The 15,654-nt window shown below is 38.9% G+C and overlaps 1 protein-coding gene across 4 annotated transcripts in view; it reads left to right on the top strand.

Annotated features, from left to right (window-relative positions):
- The window catches only part of LOC124594785 (E3 ubiquitin-protein ligase TRIP12), a 232,545-nt gene that overhangs the window by 44,570 nt on the left and 172,321 nt on the right, over nt 1-15,654 (top strand). For all 4 annotated transcript variants that reach the window (XM_047133192.1, XM_047133195.1, XM_047133193.1 and 1 more), the window contains exon 5: nt 7,915-8,032. In XM_047133192.1, coding sequence (XP_046989148.1) covers nt 7,915-8,032 — 118 coding nt within the window. The remainder of the gene's footprint in view (nt 1-7,914; nt 8,033-15,654) is intronic.

Here is a 15,654-nt window from a genome sequence, read left to right on the forward strand (position 1 = left end):
GATTTTTGAAGAAATAGATCCCCCTAGGGAAGATACGCCACATTCTTTGCTTCATCTTGCTCTTCTCTACTATATGGCAAAGCGGCTGGTAGAAAGGCTTTCTGAACATATATTAATTTTTTTTCCAGAAGACTTAACATAGATGTTCTGTTTCCAATTTCAAACTACCTTTGTCTGACTGTGTCAACCAATGTCCTTGTAACTCCAGAACTCCATTTTTCTGTGCTGGGTGACAACAGCTACTAGCTTGCCCCTGTATGTAGGATTGTGGTACACACTGTGGCCAAACGACCCATCTGTTCTCCTTCTGTCAAGTGCATCCAGAAATGGCAACCTTAGCCAGTTCTGGTGTGAACTTTGAATCACATGAGTCAAGATGTTTCAAAAACTCAGATAGTGCCCCCTCCCCCTCCTCCTACCATGAGGCCTGACCACAAAGGCACAAAGGTATCATCTGCATAACTGAGGAAGCATATGGGTTAGTATCTAGCCGTCTCTATTGCTTCCTCCTCAAATTACTCCATGAACAGATGGGCACCCCCCTGTCACCTGACGTTGGCAATGGCCACGCCATGTGTATGTGTTCATATCGCTACAGAAAATACATTGGAGTCAGTATTATGTCTGAACAGGTCTATCAGAACCTTGTCCAGCTTCTCTGTAATCTGTTGTAGTTAGTCTTTCAGCGGTATTGTAGTAAACAGGAAGACTATGTTACAACTGGCCATTACATCAGATTCTGCAACATGTAGTTGCTCAGGCATTGCAAGAAATCCTCAGAGCTGTGGTCATGGTGAATATGTTTGCCCACATATGAACACAACATTTTCTTCAAGTACTTAGCCAGTGGGCATGTTGTTGCACTGGGAAAGCCTGAGGAATTACAAATAATCACTTGTTTATTCAGGCACCATTTGAAATTAGATTCTGTGGGAAACAGTTTTTTCTAAGTTTTCTTTCCTACTCTGAAAGTCTCGTTATGTGCAACAAAAGCTGTGCAATTTTTGCAGAGATGATTTTCTTTGTAGCGATTAAAGTATCACAGAAATTTCTGCCTAATAACACATTTATCTGTATCATAAGTGAAATATTTATTGTGTGAATTTTACTTATTGTGCTTTAGGACAGGTAAGTTAATATTTCTCCACTCAGTATTGCATCCCTCCTTTGGTAATTTGTACACCATTGACTTTATTCTTGCATGTTTCATTGTCAGTAAAATTAATGGTATTAACAGCAAGTTGTTGTAGCTTTCTGTGAAGGTATTTTTCCATGATTGCTTTTCATGATCACTTTCACGTTCCCATTGCAAGTTAACAGTGTGTGCTGTGATTGTACCTAGTCACATGACGAAGTTAGCTCCTTTTAATACCTGGTTACCACTTCGCGTTGCCAACCAGTACCTACTTTGTGCAGTTGTGGTGAAATACTAATTCCTTCCACATCTGAGCATGTGGTACACTTGGAGCCATTGGAGCCAATTTGATATTCATTGCATACCACCTTCACAGTGTTGCAATTTTAATAGCCAGAAATGTAAAGTGTTAATAAAATTGCACTGTAGAGTTTTGTTCAGTAAGCAGGTGTAGGGATTTAGTTTTCAATTACTGTTAATACCATACCATTCATGAATTACCTATTCATATGTTGAATGGACTTTCTGGTAGTTGTATTTTTGTTTGAGAGAGTTTGACAGTATGTACTGAGCTTCTAGCTTTAATAACAATCTCAGGCGGAGGCACAGTACTGAAAGAATAATGCAGTATACTAAGGGAATGTGCAGCTAGTAGGAAGATAAAACAGCTCATGGTGAGTTGAAAATAGGTCATGTACAGTTGGTGGTGGTGGTGGTGGTGGTGGTGGATGTGCTTGCCTGTGACTAAATCACTGCTGTTAAAATGAGTTTTACAGGAGAGATTTTATTGTGGATTGTTAGTAGAATGACATAGTGGATTGCTAGAATTGCCTTCATTGTGTGCAAGATACCACATATTTGAACTGTTTTTGAGTGTGATGCCATAAGTGCTAAGGAAGAGAACTGATGATGCTATCATAAGCACAGTATGATTTCTAAACTTTGCTATTAGTCTTTTGAATAAAAATCTTGACCAATTGTGAAGAAAGAAGAGACCGCTGTTGACATTGTTTGTTGATTCTCAACCTGTAATCTGTTGGTGCCATCATATTCGCAGTCTTCATTCTGAAGACTGATTTGATACAGCTCTCTATGCCGTCTGTCCTGTGCAAGCCTCTTCATTTCCCTATAACTACCACAACCTACATTTATTTGAAGACACTTCCTGTATTCAAGCTTTGGTGTATCTAAAATTTTTGTCCCACACTCTTCCCTTCTGTTACCAAATTTGCACTTCCATGATGCAAGTTGTCATAAATCTCTCTCCCCCCCCCCCCCCCCCCCCCTTTTCCCAGTTTGAGATTCAGTGCCTCGTTTGTTATTAGATCTACCCATATAGTCTTCAGTATTCATCTGTAGAACCGTATTTCAAAAGCTTCTATCCTCTTCTAATCCAGATTGCTAATTGTCCATCTTTTCACTTTTGTTCAAGCACTGTAGGCAGACTTTTCAGAAGTATTTCCCAGCACTTAAACTAGTTAGATAATACCACATTCTTTGTTTTGAAATGCTTTTCTTGTTTTCATCAGTCTGCAGTTTACATCTCCTCTACTTTGGATTTAATCACTTATTTTCCAGAAGAAATAACTTGTTCATCTTACAGCCTCTTTTTTTCGAGACAATACCCATTTCATTCAACTGCTCTTCAAAGTCCTTTGCCGGCTCTACCAGAATTCACATGTCCTTGACAGATGCATAATTTCTTCTCTATGAACTTTAATTCTCTTTCCAAATTTCTCTCTGATTTTTTTCTTCAGCTTGCTTAATATACAGATTTGAATATCGATGACAATAGGCTATAACCCTGTCTTATTCTCTTCTCAACTTCTGTTTCCCTTTCATGTTGTTGACTCATTCAACTGTGATCCAGTTTCTGTACAATTTATAGCTAACCTTTCGCTCCCTCTATTTTAACCCTGCTAAATTAAGAATTTCAAAGTGTCTTCTAATAAAAATGTTCTGGAGGGGTAAGAGGGGTGAGTGGGGGGGGGGGGGGGGGGAGAGAGAGAGAGAGAGAGAGAGAGAGAGAGAGAGAGAGAGAGAGAGAGAGAGAGAGTGTGTTATTTCATATTTTTAAAGTTATGGTGTACTACAGTTTCATCAGAGGCTTCTTTATTTCTTAGGTCACCCAACACATTTCATTATTGATGTGGTTGGATGAAAAGTACTTTAGTGTCCCAGAAAGAAAGTTTTTTTTTCTCACAGTTTGGGTTAAATGTTAGTGTTATTATTGTTGCTGTACTTGATATGGTGAAAGAGCCGTGACTGACCACGGGAAACTTTTAACTGTGAAGTGTAAATGGCTGCCGGCACTATTTATGCTACAGGACTGAAAACAATAGTTATTTATAGAAATGTGGCAACACTGAGGTGCTGGCATAGAAACGCAAAATTGCGTTACATGATTGGTTGTGGTAGATGCACAAAGCAACCTCACCGAGCCCAGTTTAAGTGTCAGGGCTCTTCTTTTGCCATACTGAATATGGTATTTAGTTATGTTACTCCACATGGATTCTCAAATTTATCTTTATAAGGACACTGTAACATTAGGATGATACCAAAACAAAGCTGTGTTGATTGCTGATTTGTTACACAATGAAATGTTTTACTGAAAAATTGTTTTTAAAACAAGTGTTATAAATAATATTGGAACAAAATTGAAACCTGCAAAGCCTACAATGTCACCCAATATGCCCTTCACTGTATATTGAGGTATTCTAGTGGATGCCGTATGATTTAATGTAATTTCTTTGTTACCTTTTTATGTTTTGTGACATGACCCCTGGAAATGTGTGTCAAATTCTTCCACTGCCAATGCCATATTACTTCTGTCAGAGTTGTGGTTTTGAATTTCCTGCCTTCCATTTGTATTAATAAATGATATATTACCAGTAAACATGTTACATAATTGGCCAGATTACATCCATAACTTCTGTAAATTACATTGTCAGAACCTGGAATCTCAACGTGGAAGAAGGAATTAATAATGCTGTAAAATTTTGTTTGTCATTTACAGAACATATTTGATTATTTTTAAATTATTTATATACGTTCGTAGGGCTTTGAAGCCTCTTCAAAGCAGCTCAGGTATGTGACTCTTCAAGCTATCTTCACGGGTTTGCCGCCGGATGACATTGTGCAAATTCCGCAATATTTCCTCAGAACAGCTGTCAGATGTCTCCAAGTGGTTCAGCCTTGCTGGTGGCTAGGTACGACTCTGTTACAAAATTTCCATGCAATATTTGATGGCATTAAGAGGCAACTAATTTGCAATCAGCATAACCTCCTTTGTCTGCTTTTTATATGACATCAAGTGTTCTATTTCACATCTCAACTGTATAGCCTTTGAAACACCCCCCCCCCCCCCCCCCCCCCAACCACCACCACCACCACCACCACCACCACCACCACCATGGACCTTGCTGTTGGTGGGAAGGCTTGCATGCCTCAGCGATACAGATAGCTGTACGGTAGGTGCAACACAATGGAGGGGTATCTGTTGAGAGGCCAGACAAACATGTGGTTCCTGAAGAGGGGCAGCAGCCTTTTCAGTAGTTGTAAGGGCAACAGTCTGGATGATTGTTGATTGATCTCGCCTTGCAACATTAACCAAAACGGCCTTGTTGTGCTGGTACCACAAATGGCTGAAAGCAACGATAAACTACAGTCGCAATTTTTCCTGAGGGCATGCAGGTTTACTGTATGGCTAAATGACGATGACGTCCCCTTGGGTAAAATATTCCGGAGGTAGAATAGTCCCCCATTCAGATCTCCGGGCGGGGATTACTCAGGAGGACGTCGTTATCAGGAGAAAGAAAACTGGTGTTCTACAGATCGGAGAGTGGGATGTCAGATCGCTTAATCGGGTAGGTAGGTTAGAAAATTTTAGGAAGGGAAATTGGGAGGTTAAAGTTAAATATAGTGGGAATTAGTGGAGTTCGGTGGCAGGAGGGACAAGGTATCTGGTCAGGTGAATACAGGGTTATAAATACAAAATCAAATAATGGTAATGCACGAGTAGGTTTAATAATGAAGGGGAAAAAAAAAATTAGAAATGCTGATAAGCTACGAGTAATAGCAAAGTGAACGCATTATTGTAGCCAAGATAGACACGAGCCCACGCCTATCACAGTAATAAAAGCTTATATGCCTACTAGCTCCTCAGATGACAGTGAGATTGAGGAAATGTATGATGAGATAAAAGAAATGATTCACATAGTTAAGGGAGAAAAAAAATTAATAGTTATGAGGGACTGGAATCCATAGTAGGAAAAGGAAGTTAGGAAATAGTAGTAGGTGAATATGGCTAACAGAAGAGATGAAAGAAGAAAATATAAAAAATAAGTAAATGAAGCAGGTGAAAAGGAATATAAATGTCTCAGAAATGAGATTGACAGGGGTTGCAAAATGGCTAAGCAGGGATGGCTAGAGGACAAATGTAAGGATGTAGAAGCATATATCATTAGGGTTAAGACATATACTGCCTGCAGGAAAATGAGAGAACTACTTATATGAATATCAAGAGCTCAGATGGAAAACCAGTTATAAGCAAAGAAGGGAAAGCAGAAAGGTGAAAGGAGTATATAAGAGGGTCTATACAGGGCGATGTACTTCAGGGCAATATTATGGAAATCGAAGAGGACGTAGATGAAGATGAAATGGGAGATACGATACTGTGAGAAGAATTTGACAGAGCACTGATTCGAAACAATGGCCTGGGAGTAGACAACATTCCATTAGAACTACTGATAGCCTTGGGAGAGCCAGCCCTGACAAAACTCTACCATCTGGTGAGTAAGATGTATGAGACAGGAGAAATACCCTAAGACTTCAAGAAGAAAATAATAATTCCAATCCCAATGAAAGCAAATGTTGACAAGTGTGAAAATTACCGAACTATCAGTTTAATAAGTCACAGCTACAAAATACTAACACAAATTCTTTACAGATGAATGGAAAAACTGGTAAAAGCTGGCCTTGGGGAAGGTAGTTTGGATTCCGTAGAAATGTTGGAACACGTGAGGCAATACTGATCCTAAGACTTATCTTAGAAGACAGATTAAGGAAAGGCAAACATACATTTCTAGCATTTGTAGACTTAGAGAAAGCTTTTGACAATGCTGACTGGAATACTCTTTCAAATTCTGAAGGTGGCAGGGGTCAAATATAGGGAGCAAAAGGCTACTTACAGTCTATATAGGAACCAGATGGCAGTTACAGGAGTTGAGGGGGCATGAAAGAGAAGCAGTGATTGGGAAGGGAGTGAGACAGGGTTGTAACCCATACCTGATGTTATTCAGTCTATATATTGAGCAAGCAGTGAAGGAAACAAAAGAAAAATTCGGAGTATGAATTAAAATTGGTGGAGAAGAAATGAAAACTTTGAGGTTTGCTGATGACATTGTAATTTTGTCAGAGACAGCAAAGGACCTGGAAGAGCATGTGAACAGAATGGACAATGTCTTGAAAGGAGGATATAAGTTGAACATCAATAATGGAATTTAGTCGAATTAAATCAGGTGATACTGAGGGAATTAGATTAGGAAATGAGACACTTAAAGTAGTGAGTGATTTTTGCTATTTAGGAAGCAAAATAACTAATGATGGTCGAAGTAGAGAGGATATAAAATGTAGACTGGAAATGGCAAGGAAAGCATTTGTGAAGAAGAGAAATTTGTTAACATCGAGTATAGATTTAAGTGTCGGGAAGCCTTTTCTGAAAGTATTTGTAGGGAGAGCAGCCATGTACGGAAGTGAAACAGGGACAATAAATAGCGAGAATAGAAGCTTTCGAAATGTGGTGATCCAGAAGAATGCTGCAGATTAGATGGGTAGATGACGTAACTAATGAGGAGGTACTGAAAGGGATTGGGGAGAAGAGGAATTTGTGGCACAACTTGACTAGAAGAAGGGATCGGGTTGTAGGTCATGGTCTGAGGTAAGGTATCACTAATTTAGGTTTGGAGGGTAAAACGTGGAGGGTAAAAATCGTAGAGGGAGACCAAGAGATGAGTGCACTAAGCAGATTCAGAAGGATGTAGGTTGCAGTAGTTACTTGGAGATGAAGAGGCTTAAAAGATGACAATGACATTGTGTTTGAGAGTAAAGAGTGGGTCTTTAAAAGTGGAGAAAGTCACATTAGATCATTAGCATCAGTATGGTTAAGAATGTGGGAAGGAATTTTGCTGGGTGTGGCTGTTTTAAGAGGAACCATCTTAACATTAATGGAAGTAATGGTTTTTCTTTTTAATTGAGTTCTTTCTGTTAATAGGATAACAACTCGTGTCTGTTGCTTTGTCAGGACTGTTGTGGTTTAATTTGCTTCCCTGGTAGTTCTTTCATTTAGTGGTAATTAACATAAACAGTTGCTTCTCTGTGACTGGAGTTTCTGGGGACTGAGATACTTATTTCTTCTGTTGCTACCTTCCAACCATTCTTCTTCACACTGCACTCCAGAAACACTGCTTTGAAAATTTACGGTACAAATTTTTTGCAACTTTTTCTTGTTACACTCCATTAATACTTAAGTTTGTTCAACATGGGACAAGTGTTACAGAATTGACTTCGTTCTCAAATTTGAATCTTGTTACTAAGATAAGTGCTACTTACCATTTTCAAGTTGAACTGAGTAGTCTATCGTGATAACTGCGGTGAGGATAGCAGAATATATCAACAGTAATTTGTGATTTGTTTCTTCTGAAGTTGTGTAATGTACATTTTTCTAAAATATTTGGTGTTGTAATTTAGGTACCATTATTAGCATTAGTGTCTTTTTACAGTTGCATTTGCAAACTCGACATCTAGTAAGAAGACAGAAAGCCCCAACACAGGTGAGGGGCCCGTGTTACGCCGGACCTCTCGCAGCAAGGCCACCACGGGTTCGTGTGCCAGTAGCAGGTCAGTTTTTAAATGTGTATCATTATTAATTTGGATTAGTTTGCTTCAGAGCAGTAGTCATTTATGACATGTACTTATAAATTGTTCCTGCTGTGAATCAATTGTATGCATTTCTATACAGAAAAGTTCACTATTTGTTTGTATTGGACACCTTACTTTAAAAAAAAGTTTCAAAAAGTGGTTTTTGAAATAAAAATAGGAAAATGTTGTTCTTGCTGGGCATCAGTGGTAACAACCTTAGCAGCAGCAGCAGCAGCAGCAGCAGCAGCAGCAGCAGGCAGACAAATAAAAGGGGAGATGAATATGCACTTGAGGAACTAAAGTTCTTTTTTAAAATGTGGTAAGGTAAAGCAGAGGTTTGATTTAGTGCCTGTGTGACTTTTCTTTGTAATTGTCAGGTAGATTTATTTCTACAATACTGTGTGAAAGGCTAAGTAGGAAATCAAAGCCACCAAGGAATTTCAGAAATTGAAGAGAACAGAAAATGTGAGACATTAGAACTGACAGTTTAATGGTGATGGTGGTAGATCAGAAAGAAACTAGAAGTACACATAAAAGTAGTCAAAATGTAAAAAATGTGAGACACAATGAGCAACAATGAAGTATCAGAGGTAAAGGAAAAAAGGAAGGTAATGAAGGGATTTGAGGTTGCTGACAAGTTTGGAAGAATGTGGGATGCCATCTCAGGTTTTCAATTCTTGAAAGTTGCTGGCATTTTGCTGTTGATTTGCCTGTTGTTTTGTCCTGTTGCTTCTTCCCTACTGAATCTTGATTAGATCCATTTTGTTGAATCCATTTTTGGTAGTTGGAGGAAACACTAAAATCAGATGCCAAAAGCCTCACATCTTTGTCACATTTTGTTTTTGTCTGCCTGCTGGTGCCTCACAAGTAGATATTGTTTCTACTTTAATTATAGCTTACATTTTAGTTTATAATTGACACTAGCTTCGAATCATGAAAAATTGATGGGTAGGCTACAATGAGCTAATTGAACTGTCAAAATTTTAGTGCTTTAAATCCATAAGAATTCTCTTTGGAGAAGTTGGTTTGCAGGAGAGGAGAGGTATGTGTGGTGATAAAGGGAAATTATTGGATTGTTCCATGATAGAAGACTCGTAGGGAGAAAATAGCAAAACAAAAAATAAACATTGATGTAAACTGAGGTGAAAACAGCAACAATACTTCTCACCCTTCAAATAAAATTTGATTTATTGATCTAGAATGTAATTGCCCAATCCTTACCTGTCAGTTCCAACTTTCAGCACATACTATTTTAAGTTCTCTCTTCCTCCATGTGACATGCCCTTGTTGTTGCAGTTAAAAAATACATTTTGTATAAGTTTATATCTGTTTTTATCCTTTGTTGTATAAGATCTTTCATTGAAAAGGTTTCTCAATTTAGAACAGATTTAGCGAGTTACAAAAACTGGTTTATCATTGTAAGGCTTAGTAAACTTGCAGATACACAGGATTTAACAGAAAGACATTTTAAAAATGTAAGCAATTAGAGGATGAAATTTTGAACATTTTGATTTAAGGGTCGTGTAGCTAGAAATGTGAAGTGAAGTTTCTACAGCACTATCCATTTTCTATGCATTTGGTAGGCTAAATGAAACTCTGGAATAGTGTGGTTTGGAAAACTTTTGGTAATCATAGAGTACAATCAAATACTGTAAACCGAACATGTGGCTTCACTATTGTAGAGTAAATGTTCAGTGTGACAACCATGAACTTTCTTTTATGATGCACAAAGACGAACTATGTTTTGCCTGATTCTCTGCAAGTTTCCGCACTGTTATCTGATAGTATAAAATGCTGTAAAGATATGCTCAATAAGCTCAGACACTGTTCCTACCGAGTTGAGTACACAAAGCATTTAACATAATCTTAGAGGAAAATGTTAAGAGGGATAGGTCAGCAGAGAACACAACTCAAGGGAATGGGCATGCCTTTACAGTTACTCTCTTCCTGAACTTGTCTGGGAGATATACCATGACGTAGTTGAAAGTGAATGTCCTCCAGAAGTTCAGGCAAGGCATTGTCCAGAAAGTCCGACTACCGTGCACTGTTCAAATGACCTGGTAAAATGTGAGGTCCGTAATGTGACGTCAAAGAATTTCAGCACAAATGTTCCCTGAGAATCTCGCCTACTAACTTCTTGTATAGGTAGTGCAAGGATCTTACATAGCCCAGTGGTGGCTGTAGAAATTTTATTTCAAAATTCTGGCTGTAGGTTCCACATATTTCATCCTCTACAATCTCCCAAGTTTTTAAAATGACATTGTTACACCTTGTATGCCCCAACACTTATAATTTCATTATGAGTGAGGAAGTTAATGTTTTAAATATTATGATCACTTTCTGTATATAGTAGACATACAATACTAATATAAAACTATTAGAATGATAGTTTCTTCAGGGAAGATGTACACACCTATCCACAAAAGTGATGAAATTAAACCATGTAGTTTTTATTCTCTCCCTTTCTTTTATGCTGCAACTGATCTTTCCTGTTTCTCACCTCAACATTTTCCCTTGTTAGACATTTTCTCCTGTGTTCTTTGGCGTGTTTTTATTTTATTTATTTATTTATTTATTTATTTATTTATTTATTGTTTTTTTTGGTCGACTACCCAGACTTTTACATTTCATCTCCCTGTTTTTGAGGTGACTTGTTTTTGAAAGTGTGATGTGTTCAAGTAGCATGCGTGCAAGAGTGTGTGTTTAATAACAAAATGGTACCAGTAGCCTATAAGTTGGTGTGCATAAGCTTAATTGTGAACCAAAAGTCTAGTTCACGCCATGCAAAAACACAAATACTGACACAGCAACAGTGTAGGGATGTCTGCCTAACATGTGACTTGTGTGAGGAGTAAACAACATTTTGTTTCATTTCTATAGTGAATATTTACTCGAAAAAGTATCACAAAAAAGAGATTAGTAAAAAGGTGCATGTTTGCCACTGTGACATGTATGCATAGTTAAAGTTGTCAAATGTTGTTACATCTGTCATAGATGCTATTGAGAAAGGTGACCTTCCTTGCAAGAATAATCAGTGGGACAAAACTTGGGTCCATTGCCACCACCCATACACAGAGAAATAGCAAGGAATAACACCATCCCTCTTCATCTGAACTGCAGAAGTTTTGTTCAGTCAGCAGAAGATGATATGCTGAAACTCTTTCACCTGAAAAAGACGTAATGAAAGTTCTTGAAGGACCACTGTCATCACTGAATTTATTTGGACCTGTATTTTTCATTTAAAAAAGTTAATAAATAGTGTGAAGTGATTTTCACATTCAGTAAAATAAAACTATGTGAACTGCTCTTTGCAGTTGTTCTGTTGCAATATGATTATGATCCAATGCTTTATATGTACAATGGTGACACGCACATAATTGAAGTCCACATAATGTCTGCTCCCACCATACTGACCAAACTTGCTGTGGGTTGTTTCTATATTTGAGATCCCTCATACTTCCATTGGACACAACTCAAATCCTCAGGTGGTCATATAGATTGAAGTTATTAAACTATGGAAAAATCCAGAAACGAGTACTGACCCTTGGCAGCCAGACGTGTGTGTGTGTGTGTGTGTGTGTGTGTGTGTGTGTGTGTGTGTGTCCTGATGAAGGCCCATTTGGCTGAAAGCTTTGTTTAACAGTCCTTTTGTTGTGCCTGTCTGAGACTCAGCACCTCCACTATATGGTGAGTAGCAGGTTAAAGTTATTCATAGTTCCCCAAATCTCTTAAAGGCAAATACCAGAATGTTTTGTATGTGAATGGTGTGCCTTTCCCAATCTGACCTTGGGCTCAGTCCATAATGGTCTTGTTGTCAAGAGGATGTTAAGTTCTAATCTTCCTGTCATCCTTGGGTATTTGCAGAAAAAGATGCAGCTTTTTATTGTGTGTGCCCAATAATATATACAGTAAATAATACTGAAAAGAAGTTTAGATTTGATTCACAATATCATGCAGGAAATATTAGAAAAGTTGATAGAGACATGACAAATAGTAGTGGGATTTTATCCATTGTGGTAAAATATAAGATCTTTGAACAGAACACAAGGCAAAATTAGTGGATATGTGCAAAACGGAAAGTAGTTAGCTGAATAAGATTGGTATGTCTCACTGTTTGAAAATTAGGGAAGGAATTGTAGATTGTAATCACTTACTCAGACAGTGGTATAATAAACTCCTTTCATTACAAATAATGTATATCATCCATACTGCTTGCAGATGGAAAGAAAGATCAGTTTTATTTAGTACTTATTACAGAAACAGAATTGCTAGATGATGAACTCTTATGGATTTAGAAATCTCAGGTTTTGACACAGTTGCATATCTAGTGTTTGCTGCTGTCACTTCCGCCTAGCATTTAAGATGTAAGCTATAATTTTTGGGATATTATCTGAATATCGTGAGATGCTTCTTTATAATTGTCTTGAATTATATCAGAATACAAAGTAAAATTTTTTATCGAGTAGCACTTTTCTTTCAGATCTCCAAAGCTGTACGTATGAAATTGGAGTAACTGTTTTTTAGCCATAAATATCATAAATATGAAAGTAAAAATTTATGGTTTCCTCGTAAACAGAATAGTTACTACTTCTCAGTTCCTTCACGTGGTAAGATTTCCATCAATGCATACCAGCACAGTGCACGACGCGCGTTGACTGTCTTAAGTGCTTTCAGTTTATTTTCCCTTCCTGTTTCCCTGTTTTATATGACTGAGAGTATGTGCTACTGTTGTTCTTCTCTGCTTAAATGAGAGTGCTGTACGGTAGATTAATGAATTGTGCTGTTGCAGCTTTTAGTGTAGGTTCTTATTGATAAACAGTTTAAGTTATAGTGATTAAGGTATACTATATAAAAAAGGATGTTTTAGAATTGCTGTTGATTTCAAACTGCAGCAACATTTGGAAGTTGAATGGAGAAAGTTTGACAACATAGTTACCGCAAGTACAGACAACATTCATTTATAAATGTGTTGTATGGTACGCATGTGCATCCTCTTCTGATTACAAGTATATATTATAATCTGCTTAAGTTTCTGGTGTGGTGTGCACGTGCCCACATGCGTGCAAGCGCGCGCGCGCGCGCACACACACACACACACACACACACACACACACACACACACACACACACACACAGTGTGGTACATGACAAGTGTCGTATGCAGGGCCATAATTAATTTGTACATATCACAACAGATACCTGAGCAGTTTAATATTCGTATTCTTGTGGTGCAGCAGGATGCAATTACGAATTTAACTTCATAAAGTGTATATTGTCCATTCCCCTCTATTCTCTTGTACGTTTAAAACTACTGAAACTCCAGGTTGGAATACCAACAATATTAGGAAACAGATAGATTACTACTCATCATAAAGATGACACATTGAGTTGCAGACAGGCACAATGAAATTTCCGTTACGCATGCAGATGTATTTTTATGGTGAGTAGCAATCTGTCGTTTTCCTTATCCATTTGAATGGGTTTCACATTAAGTTTGTGTGTTGCTACTGTAAACCAGAAAGGATAATATATGATAGTAAACTTTCCATTTCTCATCTATGAAAATGTAAGGTTTTTGAAACCCATTGTGTACTAAAAGCACTACAGGCCGATTTTACTCATGCATTTATTATTATTATTTTTTTTTTTTTTTCATGTGTATCAAGTTGTCTAAATATAGGCAAATAGTAAATGTGGTTCTGATAAGTTCCATTAACACACATTCCTTCTTTTTACTAACAGAGAGAGAGAGAGGGGCTGGCCAGTACTTACCTCAGCTCAGTACAGCCGATAGATAACACAAAACAGAAAAGAAAATTTACATTCCTAGCTTTCGGAACTTTGTTCCTTCATCAGGAAGGAGAGAGGGGGAAAAGGGGAAGAAGGGAAAGTGGATTTAGTTACTCACAACCCAGGTTATGAAGCAACAGGGAAAGGTAAACAGGGAGGGTAGCAAGGATGGAGGCGTGGTTGTCAGAGGGAAGCCAAAGATATTCTTCTGTTAAGTACTGTGCCAGCTTCAAACCAAAGAGGATGCATACAGAAATAAAGAGGTATATAGTATAAAGATAAACGCAACTATGTAGGATGAAAAGATGCGTGAATGGCTAAAGAGGAGAGGGAAGAAGACTGAAGAGTAAATGGGAGTGAGGTTGGTTAACGTAGGTTTAGTCCAGGGGGATGGCGGGATGAAAGGATGTGTTGGAGTGCAAGTTCCCATCTCCGTAGTTCCGAGGGACTGGTGTTGGGTGGCAGAAGCCAAATGGCACGTACACTGTAGCAGGTTCCTAGGTTCCTAGAATTATGCTGGACGGCATGCTCTGCTACTGGGTATTGGGCATCTCCTAGGCGGACAGTTCGTCTGTGCCCGTTCATGCCTCAAATCCATTCCTACTCCCCTCCCACCTGAAACCTTTCTTGTCACCATAGATACTACATCCCTTTACACAAACATCCCACATACCCATGGTCTCCCTGCCCTTGAACACTACCTTTCCCAATGCCCACCCAAAGATCTTCCAAAAACCTTGTTCCTTATCACACTTACCAACTTCATCCTCACCCATAATTACTTAGCTTTTGAAGGCCAGACCTACAAACAAATCGGGGGGAACAGCCATGGGAACCAGGATGGCTCCGTCCTATGCCAATCTCTTCATGGGCCGCATGGAGGAGGCTTTCCTGAAGACCCAACAGCTGCTTCCTCTGGCCTGGTATAGGTTTATGGATGACATCTTTGTGGTCTGGACTCATGGTGAAGAAACACTCCTTAATTTCTTCCATAACCTCAACTCCTTTTCGAGTCTGAATTTCACCTAGTCCTTCTCCAAAACCCAAGCCACTTTCCTGGATGTTGACCTTCATCTTGTTGAAGCTCACATCCACACCTCTGTCCACATCAAACCCACAAACAAACAACAGTACCTTCACTTTGATAGCTGCCATCCATTCCACATCAAACGCTCCCTCCCCTACAGCCTAGGTATTCGTGGCAAATGTATCTGCTCCAGTGACGAATACCTCAACAATTACACCAATAACCTGATCAGTGCTTTCCTCTCCCGCAACTATCCTGCAGACCTTGTCCACAAACAGATCTCCCGAGCAATATATTCCTCCCTGTCCAACAACAATGTTCCTACCCCCAGACCACACAGAAGCATACCCCTTGTTACCCAATATTATCCTGGCCTCGAATACGTCAGCAAATTACTCTGCCAGGGATATGACTTTCTCAAGTCAAGCCATGAAATGAGATCATCCCTTGACAATATTCTCCCCACATCACCCAGAGTTGCCTTTCGTCACCCCCCTAACCTCCGTAACATCCTTGTCAAGCCCTACAACGTTCCCAGACCACCTTCTCTACCCAGCGGTTCCTACCCCTGTAACCGACCCCGCTGCAAAACCTGCCCCATGCATCCCCCCACAATCACCTGCTCCAGCCCCACTACTGGTAAAACATACACAATTCATGGCAGGGCCACATGTGAAACAAAACATGTCATTTATCAGCTGACATGCCTGCACTGCACAGCCTTTTACATCGGTATGACAACAACTAAACTGGCTGAGGGCATGAAGGGGCACAGATGAACTGT

This window comes from Schistocerca americana, chromosome 2, assembly GCF_021461395.2.
Source record: "Schistocerca americana isolate TAMUIC-IGC-003095 chromosome 2, iqSchAmer2.1, whole genome shotgun sequence".
Taxonomy (NCBI): Eukaryota; Metazoa; Arthropoda; class Insecta; order Orthoptera; family Acrididae; genus Schistocerca; species Schistocerca americana.